This window comes from Bidens hawaiensis, unplaced genomic scaffold (assembly GCF_021521415.1).
Source record: "Bidens hawaiensis isolate Kalapana, Puna unplaced genomic scaffold, B.hawaiensis_p1.1 tig00014410_1, whole genome shotgun sequence".
NCBI classification, from domain to species: domain Eukaryota; kingdom Viridiplantae; phylum Streptophyta; class Magnoliopsida; order Asterales; family Asteraceae; genus Bidens; species Bidens hawaiensis.
In genome coordinates this window covers 101,255-118,080 of record NW_027492251.1, presented here as the reverse complement: position 1 = coordinate 118,080, position 16,826 = coordinate 101,255, and the positions used below count along the sequence as shown (strand labels likewise).

Here is a 16,826-nt window from a genome sequence, read left to right as displayed (position 1 = left end):
TTCACTGATTTCCTATTATAATCTTTTTAAGATCATCTTCCCAATACAAGTTGTGGTTTATAGGATCTCGACGTCTCGTTGGTTAGCGGAGTTTTTAAGGGACCTCAATAGATTTTTCGATAACGAATTCTCATGATTATAAAAAAAAGGTTTGGGTGTGTGTTTCTGACTTGTCTTTCTCTACCTCCGTTGAGAATGAAAGATATAAATCATGAAGAATCTCAAAACCATCTTTATATCGCCTTTTGTGATTTACAAGTCTCTTATTTCTTCGTCTTTTTGTCCCTCTCATTTCTTCGTCTTTTCATTCCAGCGAACGCACTTCTAATATTAAATTATGATCTCACATGCTTTCCTTTATTTCGAAACCTTAATTCCTAAGTTTTAGTGTTATGATTTGGAGTATATATTCCTCTATCCTCCACATACCGACTTATTTCTTTTTATTTACTAGATATGACTATATATGACTTGTTAGATTTCTCTCATTAACACTTGATAGTATATCTGCAAATAATAAGTAGAATAAATTACAATGGCCAACCATTTACAATTTGTGATTTATAAGGTTTGTTATTTAATGATGTAAATTCATATGTAGTAGAACTTAATATATTTATACAAGCATAACTTAGAGTTGCTTTAAATTACATTTTCATTCATTTATTAAGTTATTAGTGTCTATTTAAAACACTTTTTTTTTGTTACAAGTTTGTTTTCTGAATGATGTACTCACAAGCTGGATTCTCCAAATAGGTTTGAAGTCTAGAGTAGATAAAGCACCTAACAGAGGTACTCGAAAGCGCTGATAAGACACGAAGCAATAGACGTGAAAGACAAGAGGGCTATAATAGGAGAGGGGGGCTCTATGTGAGTTGTCAAGGTATCAATGGAAGGAAGTTAGATTCCGATATAAGAAATATTCTTACATAAACATGGATGGAACCCGAAGGGCTATGATACGAGTGGAGTGAACGTCGCATGAGATCACAAGAAGTGACATGTTCACCACTGTCTCTAAAACACGAGTCTTAACATAGAGAAAATATCAAAGAGGCCCACATACTGACATAATATTCATATACTAGAACTAGTAAACATTTTCAGTACCGAAATTCGTCTCAAACTTCTCAAGAGAGGGGCTAACGGGGTAACTTTCTTGTTTTAGGCCTCAAGCCGGACGAATATTGTTTCAAGTACATCGATCGTTGGATATTCACCAACTTCAATAGAGTATGATAACTTATATATGCATCATTGTTTCTAATAAGCATGAAATGTCTAGCAAAACTATGTGATTAAATAAACAGATATTTAATATATGAGTTTTAATTTCTGTTTGCAAATTATTTAAATGGTAGGTGAATAGTTTATAACAAAATATAAGCATAAGTGGAAGAAAAGAAAACTAATTTTATAAGGTATGATTAACCGAAAAAAACTCGAATCTTGGGATAAAATCTTAAGAATCACACTTTAGAATTTAGACCTCATAATAAAAATAATAGCTCCTTCCACGTGAAATAAAGGCGTTCACACTATAATAAGTTATTAATTATCACATTTTATGAGTGTATTAAAATTCAATATAATTATTGAGGACACTTAAAGTGATGAAATAGAATAATTTTAGGAAATTAATTGCTCACTTTGTTAACAAATTATGTTCTTTGACATTTTCTTACTGAGAACTTGAACCCAACTGCCAACTATCTCGATATCAATAATTTTTAAAACAATTTAAAAGTTTAAACTGTTTTACAAAACAATACATTATGTGTGAATAAAATGACTTACACATGTTCTTGCCTTAATATAGTGACTAACTTGCGATTGTTATGTTGTGCAATGTTATGTCATTTTATATTCTATTTGCCCGCCAACTATTAGTCAAGGCCAAACCTCGTCAGATTAGATTTACATAAAATGGAAATTTTGTAAGAGTATTCACGTTTGATTCTTCATCCTCATCATATAATTTATCAAAACTCGTATTAATCCTAAAATTTTCTTTTCTTCATCCTCTAACAAATTGCAATGTATTTGTTTAATTAAATAATACTTTCTTTATTAAAGTTTTCTCTTTTTTCCACTCTCAAATCATAACCACTTCTTTATTAGATAAGAGAAATAAGGCGGGTAACGGGTGTAATACTTAATTTTAGCCTAACAACTTCAATAGTCGAATTAAGTGCTACCGTGCTAGAGTATTTTAATCTATCAAATGTTTTGGATAACTGGTCTTGGTCTATGGATGGTGTCGATGAAAGATTGTAACTTTAATATCAATAAATCTAGTTGTATTTGAAGAAAAATAAAGTCCCGTCTAAGATTGTTTAGACTCTTAAATCCATTCTAGCTTTTTTTTTATCGAAGAATATGAACTTGGCTTCGGCTTGTCATATTTAATAAGCTGATGGCATTTAAGTTTTAAACCGCACTAACAAGTCATGAAGTTTCATCACATCATTTCAACGGTTCACAAAATTTGTTACCAACTAACAACGTTAAATCACCCAAAACACAAGAACAACAATAAAAAGGTGCTAAGGCATGACTAGTTTAAAACCAGCAACGACACATACATTACCATCTCTGCATCACTAAGGACCAAGATATTCATGGACGCCATAGCATCAAAGATGGTCCAACAACTAGCAAAATTGTATCAAAATTACATGTAAATAAAAAGAAAAAAAAAGTGAAAAATTTCACGATCAAGTTTAAAAGGCAATCCAAGAGGTTAGAGGTCAACCCACTTAACTCTAAAAAGGTTCCAACCAAGAGAATCAACAAAAGCCAAAGATAAACTTTCTTCCCACACAAAACCTCTCAAACACAAAGCATTCATGTTCCCACATCTTGTACTATGTTAACCACCACTTGTACCTAAACTAGTTTCACAATCCCCAAAAGCAAAAGCTTATTATTTATGAAGATCTTGAGCAAGAAGCTTCTATGATATGGCTCAATCAATCAATCAATCTTATTACTAAAGATGTATTGTCAATTCAATTGCCCCATTAACCATAGCCTTCTATACCCCACCACCACTATCATTGGTTTACAAAAGCTAATATTTAGAACCTTACAAAACACTCTCTTTACATTACACACAACATATTATTGAAAAACTTAGAACCACACTTTAGCCCTTGTGTTACACTTGAGTAATGAAATTGCCCTTTGCCTCATCCCAAAATAATATCAATAATTCTACTAGCATCAAACATCAACTTACCACTAGTGGTGCAATTGAAACTAGCCGGTTCGAGCCCAAATCGGTACTAGACGTCAGACGCAGTCCGCCTAGTCAGATTACTGGTACCACCACTACTAATAATAACAATATTGTGTTTTCATCAGCGGAAGATCAACTCCCGCATAATAATAATAATAATAATAATAATAATAATAATAATAGTAACAGTAATACTGATCATGGAGTCATGCATCAGTTTGAAGAATGGGATTCACTAATGAAGGAACTCGGGTTACATGACGATTCGAGTAAGTCGGCTTACCCGCTCGATCTACCCGAGCTGCCACCGATTCATACTGAGACGAACAATCCCCCCACGGGTTTATTATTTCGCCCCGAGTTTGAAAACTTGAACCCAAATATGAACGCGCTTGATTTCATGAGTCACGAAAACGACAACAACGGTTATGATTACGTGGACGACTTGATCCGGATAGCCGAGTGCTTCGAAACTCGGTCTATCCAGCTGGCGCAAGTGATACTCACGCGGCTCAACCAGCGGCTTCGCGCGCCCAACGGGAAGCCGCTACAACGAGCCGCGTTTTATTTCAAAGAAGCGCTTCAGTCGCTTCTCACCGGACCGACTCGACCGACTCAGTCGCCATCGGGTTCGGGAATCGTGCACGCGATTAAAGCGTACAAGACGTTTTCGAACGTCTCGCCGATCCCGATGTTTGCGGACTTTACCGCGAACCAGGCGGTGCTCGAAGCCGTGGACTGTGCGATGATCGTCCACGTCATCGATTTCGACATCGGTTACGGCGAGCATTTAGCTTCGCTAATGAAAGAAATTGCGGAAAAGCAGATGTGCGAAAGGTTCATTCGCCCGCGGTGAGAATCACCGCGGTGGTTTCGGACGAGTTCGAACCCGAGTCGAAATTGATCAGAGATAATCTCTGGCAATTCGCGCGTGGTCTTAGATTACGATTCGATATCGAATTCGTCTTGTTTCGAAATTTCGAGTACTTATCGTTTAAATCGATTAAGTTTATCGACGGTGAAAAGACCGCGGTTCTCCTAAATTCGAAGATTTTTCATCGGATAGGCGCGGGTTTTATTAACGATCTGCGGCGAATTTTGCCGCATGTGATCGTGTGCGTTGACGGAGAAGGACTGTTCGGGAGCGAACAGTCTTTCTTTCGTCAGACGGTTATTGACGGTTTAGAATTTTATTCTACGCTTCTCGAGTCGTTGGAGGCCGCGAACGTGGGCGGTGGCGGAGGTGATTGGATGAGGAAGATTGAGATGTTTGTGTTGTTGCCGCGGATTACGGCTGCGGTGGAGGCGTCGGGGCGGCAGGTTCCGTTGTGGCGGGAGGTGTTCGGTAGGCGGGGGTGAGGGCAGTGGCGTTGAGTCAATTCGCGGAGTTTCAAGCCGAGTGTTTGTTGAGGCGGGTGCAAGTAAGGGGGTTCCACGTGGTGAAACGACAAGCGGAGATGGTGTTGTGTTGGCATGATCGTCCGCTTGTGTCCACTTCAGCTTGGAGGTTTTAGGGTCTAGGGTTTACGCCAGGTAGTAGTATAATAATAGTAGTCAAATAGACGAACACATGAATACTATCACAGGCTGCTATTTTTGGTTTTGTTTTCTGGCATTGTGAAAAATAAGTTAAAACTTGGGATCTAAGGGATGATATTGTGGCGTTGTAATCACCTAAAGAGATATACAAGCACATATTAATGAAATTATCTTGTGTTAATACTTTGTATCAATATTCATCTGTGTACATCCTTTAGACCTTAAACAAAGTTGGCTTTTAGAATGTATGATTGCGCTTCCCCGACCTTTACTGTCACCGAGAGCGGATGTCTATTGAGTTCTACTTGTTAAACAAGGTTATATGGTTGATCCATGTAAACCAAAGGCATCCATGGGAGATAATCTTGTAGAAAATTGATAAATTAGTTTGTGTAAGAAGACTAAATAATTAAGAAAAAAAATATTACATAATAAAACTATGTATGTTTTTCTTTATTAACAAACAAAAAGACACAACATATCTTTCTTTTTATAACCATTAAAAACATATCTAATCTTTTTATTCCTGTTTGATGTTATACAATCATTTTATACAACTTTGTTTACAACTATAATTGCCTTTTTTTTTTCTTCCCTTTCTCTTCATGCATAACTATGCAAACTTTTGTGCACAACCATAAAATATACTTATAAGTTATAACCACTTATTATTCTTTCTACATACCTACTTTTAAATTGAGAGTACAGAGGATGAGATGAAAACAAGAACAGTTCATGAACAAGAAGAGATATCCCACATCAGCACGTGTACTTATGTTTTGTAAGTTCCGAATCACTCACGTAACGATGAATCTGTCTTTACAAATACATTTGTTAAGTAATATCTTGAGGATAACATGATTGAATCAGCCATGATGGAATAAGAATGATAATCACTGATTGAGTATAATAATTGATCTTTTAGATTGATCAAATTCGGATGATTGCAAAGAATAAGAACAAAAACATTTGAGAGGGATAAAAGGGACAAAAGATTACAAATATTCTTAATTCATCTTGTCCCAAAAGCTTTTTCTCTCAATCTAGACAATAACTAACATACGGCGGTAACACGACATGAGTAGTTATGCATCAAGCGTTGAAACCTCATCGTGTGCCGCTCATATGGTGCCATTAGAATCGTATTATTGGTAGTGGTGAGGTCATGATGTTAAATTTGTGAGAATATTCCTCATTGATTGCCGTTGTGATGGTATCATGCGTGTCCTGTTTTAATAGTAATCAAATAATTTAAGCGGCTTACAAGCAGACTTACTTAGGTTCGAGCTAGGCTTGGAGTTTAAACAAGTCAGCTCAGATTGACTTGAATGAAACCGATATTGAGCAAGGTTTTTTCCAAGCGAGCTTCAAGTCACGAGCTATCTGACAAGTTCTAATATATGTATCACAATTAAGATGGTAGATGAGTTAAATTACTATTGTAGTTTGTATCATAGGTTTCAAGTTTATAATCAAAGCCAAGAAAATTCTTGGAAGAAAATTCGGTACGGTTCGGCCCAACCAGTTCACAACTTCCATTCAACTTGGTCCACGATTTGCTGCTTGTCATTAAACTGGCTGGAGCCGGATAGGTCCGCTGGACTCAATAGAATCATAATTATAGCTAAAGAAAGTGAAATCAAATCAGAAAATACTCATAAGTTTCACAAGTTTCCTATCAGGTGCCACCTCTTTCGTTCGGTTTAGATTCACAACATTTTAGTTTGACCGGTCAATCCTACAGTCAGTTTCTCTTAATACAGACATATATTTATCCTAAATTTGTAGTTTTAGCAACAAAATTGTCTGATCCTGTCACATTCTTAACTCTGACCTTCATCTGCCCGAGATTTACTATGAACATCAACTTCCGACATGGCTTCAGGTTCACGAAACTTACTTAGTTTATCCTGTTCAAGCAACATCAAGATATTCACTATCAACAATTTATGACAAAAATAATAAGAAGAAAGCATTTTATTGGTAAGGGTTGATTTATTTGGAGGTAGCAGAAACCTTTATCGACTCATTTTCGGACTTTAGCTTCTTGCATTCCTCTGAGAGTTTTTGCAGCTCATCTTTTAGCCCCTGATTCTCATTGTTTAGTACATCAACTCTAGCTTGTAACTCTTCACACTCAGCCTGCATATACATTATTAATATACAACTAAATTTAAGAGATCATAACTATGATTAAGTGCATTAGTAGCAAAAAAAGAAACTAAATGTCTGATTCCCTCTAGCATACGTCTCAGGTTCATATCCAGCATCCATATGCTTCTGAAAACCTTTTGGTTGGGGTTAGTTTTGAACTCAAGCCGAACCAACAACCGTACAATTCGGTTTTTTGGTTTTTGAAAACTGTTTGTTTTGGTTTTTTTCAGTTATGGTATTTGAGCTTTAAATTTTTTGGCCAAATGATAGGAACACAATAATGAATTTGGGCTTGAAACTTTGGGTCTAAAATTGTTTGTTAATTAATGATTAATTGATTATTACATTTGGCCCTAAAACTTTTGGGCTACACAAATTATTAATTCTTTATGTGAGTTACTTAACATTCGAAAATAAAAGTTATAATCCATAAATTCAATGACAAAAGTCGATTTTTTCGGTATTTATGGGTTTGGTTATAAAAGTCTGGTTTGGTTTTTACAAGTTGGTTATTTTGGAACATGTAAAACCGAACCGCAAATTCAGTTTTTGAAAGAACATAAAACAAAAAGTCGGTTTTGGGTTGGTTTCGGTTATTTCGCTTTCATGCTTTTAATTCCTTAAAGGCCACCTACCCAGCGAAGTTGCAGTTTACATGGTCCCATTGGTTAACATGATATTGGTGGGGCCGTGAGTTTTATGGTTATGGGTTCTCACAGTTACTAATAAAAATCAAAATCAAGATAAATTTCTTTTATTCGTTTTATAACTACCTGCTTACGCATTCTCGATCTCCTAGCTGATTCACGATTAGATTGTTTTCTCTTCTGCCTCTTTAGTTCCCGTTCATCCTGCTGTATGTTGCATTACTCAATAAACTTAAACATAGCATTCGTATATATAAAATCATCTAATAACATCTAAAAAAGCCTATATACCTCAGAAAAAAAAAAGCTTTTTAATTTTATACATACCCGTGCCCACGGTCCCACTCCCATTATCGGTGGCGGCACCACTGTTTGAGGTGCACCAGTAGGATTACATTGCATATCTGGAGCAGCATTTCTATCAGTTGCAGGCATATTACCAACAGGATACTCATTCTGCAAATTGGCTGCATAAAATAAATTTATGATTTAATTTCATGAATCAAAAGAGGCAAAAGTAAAAAGTCAAAGGTCAAAGTTTGAATTACCATCTGAAGAACCATCATTCTCACTCTCAGCACTGTTAATATTCAAACTTTACAATCAGAATTACACAATTTAAAAATACACATAATGTGTAAATTAAACTTAAAAAACCCTTTAAATCTTCATGATGCATATTCACCTTTGGGCAGTGGGACCCTCGTTCGCTGAACTTGATGCTACCTTCGGGCGGGTTCCTATATTCGTACCAGGATGAGCAAAAGCTTCTGGCGGAGAATATAGAGTAGGATACGGAACCGGAGCCCCGTATGGTGGCATCATAGGATGCTGAAATTAATTATACATATGCATACATCAGTATAATCATAAATCTTAAAATCTAACAGACAACTAACTGTAAACGATGATGATGACCTGGCCTCCCCACATATATGGATGAGGAGTTGGAGATGCAACAATTGAAGGAAAGAATGGTGGAGGAGCTGCACCACCATAATAAGCCTGACACAAAACGCGTAAACCTCAATAATAATTTAACAAATTTTTAAACAAAATGATTATATCATATTATTCACCTGCATTGAGGTTTGCCAATCAGCATAAGAAGGTGGATTTGCTTCCTGAACATCATGTAGGAGTGTGTGATGATTTGTGACACAATTGAAAAATACGAAAAAGTGTGTATCTTATAGAAATGAAATGTTAACAAAACCTGAGTTAAAGTAGGTTTTGAAGGCTTAGCCGTTGACTTCCCTCCTTCACCAGCTCCCATAGATATCAACTGGTTCAATATATGATATGTGAACCTTCTTTCAATTACAAAAACAAAGTAAGCAAAACAAATATCACAATGTGTGTGCACGGTTCAGTCGGGGTCGGCTTTTTGGCTAAAACAGAAACTTAGAATTTTGAATTTTTGAATACCGTTCGGTTTCGGTTCTTTCACTTTTGCCGTTTGAGCTTGAAAATTTGGACCCGGGAAACTTTTCTTTGTCCCAAAATAATGATTTTGGGCCTAAATCATTTTTTTAATTAGTAACTAATTGATTATTACACAACTGGGCTAAAGTATATTCAAGTTACATAGTTATTAAGGGGTTGTTTGGGATTCCTTATTTTGCCTCGTTATAACTTTTCATTAAGTTAATAAGTTACAACATTGTAACTTATGAAACTTTTCCTCTCACAATATAAGCAATCCCAAACACCTTATTACTTTTCAAAAAGTTAATAAGTTGCTTAAAATAAGCAATCCCAAACACCCTCTAAATTCTTATAAATTACTTGAAGTAAAGTATAAATAATGAAAATCAATAAATTTGATTCCGTTTGGTTTTTTCGGTTGTTGTTAAACACAAAACCAAAACCAGGCCGTTGGCTTTTGTTTCAGTTTGGTTTTTCGCTTTCATGCACAGTTCTGCAATGTCTATTTCTACCAAAATCATACATAATAAGGTTCAAGCCCTAATCATACTCACAACCTATAATTAGTAACTAGTGACTATACATAAGAACAAATTTCCTACCAAATTACTTAACTACAAAACAATTCATCTAAAAAAACTGTTGTGAACAGAGTAACTAATAATTATCAGATCCAGATCAGAATATAATCGTTCACTACAACAGATCATATAATAACATATTGGTATTTATATTATACGCGTAGTAATAAATCCGTTAACAGAAACAGATAAAACCTAAATTAAATAGTTAATAACCTGTTCAGCTGCCGTTAACGGTGATATGATGCTATCGGAGATTGATCAGATTTGATATTTATGTGCGTAGTAATAGATCCGTTAACGGAAATAGATAAAACCTAATTATAATTAACCGGAAATAATAATAATAATAATAATAATAAGCTGCCGTTGAAGCGGTTATACGGAGGAATTGAATTGATATGATGTTAATATAGTCAGATTTGGTTGATTAAGATAAGATATTTATAGATCTTGTAGGGGTATGGTACTAAAACCCGGTTCTACGACCCTAAATCTATTATGTTTGGCTTATTTTATTACATGGACTAATACAATGTTATTGGGCTGAGGGGGTTTTGTGGAGGTAACCCTAACTGGGCTAGGCCCATTAGGGTATCATGATGGTGGCCATAAGGCTCTCTATATAAGGAGGTCTCCACCTCCTTGTTAGAGGGTCATGCTCAATAAGAGCCACCACCACTTTTTGTGTCTGTAAACAAGAGATCTTAGGATTTCTTAGCAGTCACCTCCACACTCCGAAAAAGCCATCGCAGGTCACCAGCCACCGAAGAAGAAGATCAAGACGTGGTTCGTTCATCTCAAAATCCGTGGAAACATCGTCATGGATCAGGTCAGATTTCATTTCGTGTTTCGACATTGGCGCCATCCGTGGGACGGCAACGAACTGCCCTTCGATCTTCATCTCGGCTGTCAGATCTCTCCCAAGAAAAACACAGGTCTGGAAGTTTACAGAAAAAGGCTTCAAAGCTTGTTCTCTTAAAGTTCAAAAAGATCTATAGATCTAAAAAGAGGCTTCCAGATCTGGGCAAGAAGAAACGGCCTGATTCGAATGATCAGATCTCCGTGATCTGTGATGGTTTTAAATCTGCTCCGGGCTTCAGATCTGTCCAGATCTGATTTACAGATCTAGGTCTAGATTACAGACCTGGATTTTAGGTCTAAAGTTGCAGATCTGACTCTAAAATTGCAGATCCAGAAATTACCAGACTTCCGCCGCCATGTACGCACGCCCGTGGATTCTCACTCCGCAGCCGTGCATGTGCCGCCGCGGAAACCACCATCTGGGTTTTGCGCAAGAGACCTCCGCCATGCACGCGCACTCACGAGTCACCACTCTATCGCCGTGCATGCGCGCATCAGGCTACGCGCCAAACTTCAAGGTTGGGAACCCTCCTAATATCCCGTATGGCTACGCGCCAAACTTCAAGGTTGGGAATCCTAATATCCCATATGGCTACGCGCCAAGGTTGGGAATCCTCCTAATATCCCATATGGCTACACGCCAAGGTTGGGAATCCTCCTAATATCCCATATGGCTACGCGCCAAACTTCAAGGTTGGGAATCCTCATAATATCCCATATGGCTACGCGCCAAACTTCAAGGTTGGGAATCCTCCTAATATCCCATATGGCTACGCGCCAAGGTTGGGAATCCTCATAATATCCCATATGGCTACGCGCCAAGGTTGGGAACCCTCCTAATATCCCATATGGCTACGCGCCAAACTTCAAGGTTGGGAATCCTCGTAATATCCCATATGGCTACGCGCCAAACTTCAAGGTTGGGAATCCTCCTAATATCCCATATGGCTACGCGCCAAGGTTGGGAATCCTCCTAATATCCCATATGGCTACGCGCCAAGGTTGGGAATCCTCCTAATATCCCATATGGCTACGCGCCAAACTTCAAGGTTTTGGAATCCTCATAATATCCCATATGGCTACGCGCCAAACTTAAGGGTTGGGAATCCTCATACCATATGCTCACGCATCACATATGCTCACGCATATTACACATGCTTACGCATCACATGCTCACACATGTCACATTCTACACGCACGCGCACGCAACATCTGCGCGTGGCGCATAACACAAAACCAAAGTCTACGCGCACGCGCATGCAACATCTGCACGTGGCGCGGGACATAAAGTAGCTCGTAAGTCGCCTCACGCGCAGGCTTTTATATTCACACAGCTCATAAGACGCCTCGCGCGCAAGCTGCTGTTATTCTTACAGCCCGTAAGTCGCCTCACGCGCAGGCTTTTATTATTCACACAGCTCATAAGACGCCTCGCGCGCAAGCTGTTGTTATTCTCAGCTCGTAAGTCGCCCCGCGCGCCAGCTTAATTATTATTCTCAAAGCTCATAAGACGCCTCTCGCGCGCAGGCTTTATTATTCTTAGCTCGTAAGACGCCTCACGCGCAGGCTTTATTATGCTACAGCTCGTAAGACGCCTCTCGCGCTCAGGCTTTATTATTCTTAGCTCGTAAGACGCCTCACGCGCAGGCTTTATTATGCTACAGCTCGTCAGACGCCTCTCGCGCGCAGGCTTTATTATTCTTAGCTCATAAGACGCCTCACGCGCAGGCTTTATTATGCTACAGCTCGTAAGACGCCTCTCGCGCGCAGGCTTTATTATTCTTAGCTCGTAAGACGCCTCACGCGCGGGCTTTATTATGCTACAGCTCGTAAGACGCCTCTCGCGCGCAGGCTTTATTATTCTTAGCTCGGAAGACGCCTCACGCGCAGGCTTTTATTATGCTACAGCTCGTAAGACGCCTCTCGCGCGCAGGCTTTATTATTCTTAGCTCGTAAGACGCCTCACGCGCAGGCTTTATTATGCTACAGCTCGTAAGACGCCTCTCGCGCGCAGGCTTTATTATTCTTAGCTCGTAAGACGCCTCACGCGCAGGCTTTATTATGCTACAGCTCGTAAGATGCCTCTCGCGCGCAGGCTTTATTATTCTTAGCTCGTAAGACGCCTCACGCGCAGGCTTTATTATGCTACAGCTCGTAAGACGCCTCTCGCGCGCAGGCTTTATTATTCTTAGCTCGTAAGACGCCTCACGCGCAGGCTTTATTATGCTACAGCTCGTAAGACGCCTCTCGCGCGCAGGCTTTATTATTCTTAGCTCGTAAGACGCCTCACGCGCAGGCTTTATTATGCTACAGCTCGTAAGACGCCTCTCGCGCGCAGGCTTTATTATTCTTAGCTCGTAAGACGCCTCACGCGCAGGCTTTATTATGCTACAGCTCGTAAGACGCCTCTCGCGCGCAGGCTTTATTATTCTTAGCTCGTAAGACGCCTCACGCGCAGGCTTTATTATGCTACAGCTCGTAAGACGCCTCTCGCGCGCAGGCTTTATTATTCTTAGCTCGTAAGACGCCTCACGCGCAGGCTTTATTATGCTACAGCTCGTAAGACGCCCCTCGCGCGCAGGCTTTATTATTCTCAGCTCGTAAGTCGCCCCGCGCGCCAGCTTAATTATTATTCTCAAAGCTCATAAGACGCCTCTCGCGCGCGGGCTTTACTATTCTCATAGCTCGTAAGGCGCCTCACGCGCAGGCTATATCATTCTCAGCTCGTAAGACGCCTCTCGCGCGCAGGCTTTATTATTCTTAGCTCGTAAGTCGCCTCTCGCGCGCAGGCTTTACTATTCTCATAGCTCGTAAGGCGCCTCACGCGCAGGCTATATCATTCTCAGCTCGTAAGACGCCTCTCGCGCGCAGGCTTTATTATTCTTAGCTCGTAAGTCGCCTCTCGCGCGCAGGCATTATTATTCTTAGCTCGTAAGACGCCTCACGCGCAGGCTTTTATTATGCCACAGCTCATAAGACGCCTCGCGCGCAGGCTGTTATTATTCTTATAGCTCGTAAGTCGCCTCACGCGCAAGCTTCATTATTATTATAGCTCGTAAGTCGCCTCGCGCGCAGGCTTTTATTACAACATGTCACCATCATGAAGAAAACCTCTCAAAACTCAAAAGACAATAAAGACAAGGCCAAAGAAAAGGGGAAAAAACCGCCTCACACCTTATAAAGTCCAGCACTCCACCTAGACGCTTGCGCGCCCAGGAGCAACGCTGGACTTGGGAGGCTTGTAGGGGTATGGTACTAAAACCCGGTTCTACGACCCTAAATCTATTATGTTTGGCTTATTTTATTACATGGACTAATACAATGTTATTGGGCTGAGGGGGTTTTGTGGAGGTAACCTTAACTGGGCTAGGCCCATTAGGGTATCATGATGGTGGCCATGAGGCTCTCTATATAAGGAGGTCTCCACCTCCTTGTTAGAGGGTCATGCTCAATAAGAGCCACCACCACTTTTTGTGTCTGTAAACAAGAGATCTTAGGATTTCTTAGCAGTCACCTCCACACTCCCAAAAAGCCATCGCAGGTCACCAGCCACCGAAGAAGAAGATCAAGACGTGGTTCGTTCATCTCAAAATCCGTGGAAACATCGTCATGGATCAGGTCAGATTTCATTTCGTGTTTCGACAGATCTGTTAACGGAAATAGATAAAACCTAAAATTAATCGGAGATAATAACCTGTTAAGTTGCCGTTGAAGCGGTTATGTTACCGGAGATTGAACGGAATAGATAATTAGGTCAGTTTTCGTTTGGTAGTTCCGGCGTGAGAAGGTGGTGGTGCGGTGGTCCGGTAGGAAGGTGAGATGGAAAGGATTAGTTAAAGAGATGACACGTAAGGTGGAAATAGCTCCAGGTGTCAAACGAAGAGCGGTTGAACGTGACGAGGCATCGAGTGGTTGGTGATGTGGATACACATGATGGATGGTGTTGGCTTGTTTGTAGCTTTTATATTATTTCGAATTTGTTAAATAATAAAAATAAAGAAGGTTGGTTATTTGAAAAAAATGGATAAAATTTAAGTAAAAAATACAATATATATTTAACTTAATAAGTCTATAATCTAAAATTTACAAATTCAAAAAAATTCTTTATATACAACATTAACAATTGCCAAAATTATTTTAACCAATTATCCGTGGATTGCTATGATGAATCTCAATGGATTTTATCACGGGTTTACCTAAGACTCCGACGGGATGCGATACCATCTGGGTGATCGTTGACCGGTTGACTAAGTCTGCACACTTCTTAGCGATTAAGGAATCAGACAAAATGGAAAGACTGACTCGCGTCTACATGAAGGAAGTAGTGTCTAGACACGGAGTGCCTGTCTCAATCATTTCTGATCGAGATTCTCGTTTCACTTCGCACTTTTGGAAGTCACTGCAAAGCGCGCTAGGCACCCGTCTTGATATGAGCACAGCATACCATCCTCAGACGGATGGGCAAAGTGAACGAACTATTCAGACCTTAGAGGACATGTTGCGTGCATGTGTGTTGGATTTCGGAAAAAGTTGGGAACCTCACTTACCTTTGGTAGAGTTTTCGTATAATAACAGCTACCACGCAAGTATTAAAGCAGCGCCGTTTGAAGCACTGTACGGACGGAAGTGTCGATCACCTCTCTGCTGGGCAGAGGTGGGTGACAGCCAAATCACTGGTCCAGAACTGGTACTCGAAACTTCGGAAAAGATTGTTCAAATCCGAAACCGCATGGCAGCAGCACGAGATCGCCAAAAGAGTTACGCCGACAAGCGCCGAAAGCCTCTCGAATTTCAAGTGAACGACCAAGTATTACTCAAAGTCTCACTTTGGAAAGATCTTGAACTAGATTCCGTAGCGGCGGCGGAGGGGTTTGATGGCGGAGATGACAACTGCAAAAGGGTTTTCAAGATTGCAAATCGTGACCAAAATTATGACAAACTGAAAATTTTTCTTACTTTTTCAGACACTCATCACGACTTGACTCAAATTTTCGGGACGAAAATTCTTTAACATGGGAATGATGTGACAATCGTCAATTTCAGGTTAACTCCGTTAACTCAACTCCGTCAATTCAAACCTAAAGATTTCTGAATCTATAACGCACACCTCATTACATTTAAACTAGGGTTTAAATGACGCTTAACACTTACTACATGTGTAGTCTTTCGGGAATTGCACCGAAACGCAAACGAGTTGACGCAAACGATTGGTGAATAAACGAAAAACGTCAAAACAATAATTATGTGAGAATTATGTGTTAGACTTATTTGTTATGTGATAACATGGTATAAACGTTAACTCAATGTGCTAGAACTAGTAATTTAAGCTAGAAAAGTAACATTTGGAAGTTGAGGGACAAAGTGTAACATGTTATTATAAATAATAACATAAACTAAAACCCTAACACTCTTTCTCTCCCTCCCAAACCCGACGGCATGGTGTTCATGTGTCTTGTTTTGATTGAAAGATGTATTGATTGTTGAATTGATAGCTAGTATTGGTGCTATTGCAAGTTAATTGTTGTGTCTTTGAGTTTGAGATCAAATAAAACCCTAACCATGTGTGTATGGTGTAATTGATATGCATGGATAGTGGTTATAGTGTCTAGAATGTTATATGAATGATTTGTGGTCCATAGATAGTTAATATGTTGAGTTTGGATGCAAACAGTTTCTGGACAGATTGTGTTGTTGATGTTCAATTGACTGTAACGGGGTGTAAATGTGAAAATTGGTTGAGATTATTGATACTACAGTAAACTAGGTTGAGTCTAGTTTCTAAAGAATATAAATTTGCAATTTTTGGACGTGTAAAAGTTAACCTTTATAATTTTACAAAAACGTTGTGCAAAGCTGAGTTGTTAGACCTGCTGTTAGGTTGTTTTGTAAGTGTTATATCTCATGAACTACGAGACCAATTGGATTGGTTCCACTTCTGGAAGTTGACTTGTTGAGTTAGGAACCTAACCCAAGTGGTCTTGCATTTATTGGATTTTTCATTTAACGGGAATTTCAAATAACATTCTGTTGCGCATGAATTTGACTGTTATGAGTTTGCTGTAATGATTTGATTATTGTGAGAAACCTATGCGGAATAAAAATATAATAAAATATTTTCTGGAAACCTAAGACATATATGCTTTTGTGATGATTTTTGGTAAATTAATTGTGATGCTATGATCGGTGGGATAGACTAGTTTTTCAAGTAGAATTCTGTCGTTAAGAAACTAGTTGCTGAATTTTGTGAAAGTTGCATGAAACAACGTGATTGCTAATTAATTGTCGTGTTTTGACCAAATTGCTCTTGAGGGGAATGATTGCTAATTGATTGTCATGATTTGACCAAATTGCCCTCGTGGGGAATAATTGCTA

The 16,826-nt window shown here is 39.2% G+C and overlaps 1 protein-coding gene and 1 pseudogene across 1 annotated transcript; one reads left to right on the top strand and one right to left on the bottom strand.

Moving 5' to 3' along the window:
• Window positions 1–2,806: 2,806 nt before the first annotated feature.
• On the top strand, window positions 2,807–4,906 carry LOC143546675 (scarecrow-like protein 15 pseudogene; annotated as a pseudogene).
• Window positions 4,907–6,434: 1,528 nt separating this feature from the next.
• LOC143546671 (G-box-binding factor 1-like) lies at window positions 6,435–14,347 on the bottom strand. The gene is made up of 10 exons (XM_077038291.1): window positions 14,149–14,347; window positions 8,798–8,891; window positions 8,661–8,705; window positions 8,500–8,586; window positions 8,267–8,412; window positions 8,130–8,161; window positions 7,909–8,048; window positions 7,708–7,788; window positions 6,797–6,922; window positions 6,435–6,690 (listed from the first exon to the last, which is right to left on the bottom strand). The coding sequence occupies exons 2-10, from the start codon at window positions 8,855–8,857 to the stop codon at window positions 6,604–6,606; spliced, it is 804 nt and encodes a 267-aa protein (XP_076894406.1). The 5' UTR covers window positions 8,858–8,891; window positions 14,149–14,347; the 3' UTR covers window positions 6,435–6,603.
• Between the last annotated feature and the right edge of the window lie 2,479 nt (window positions 14,348–16,826).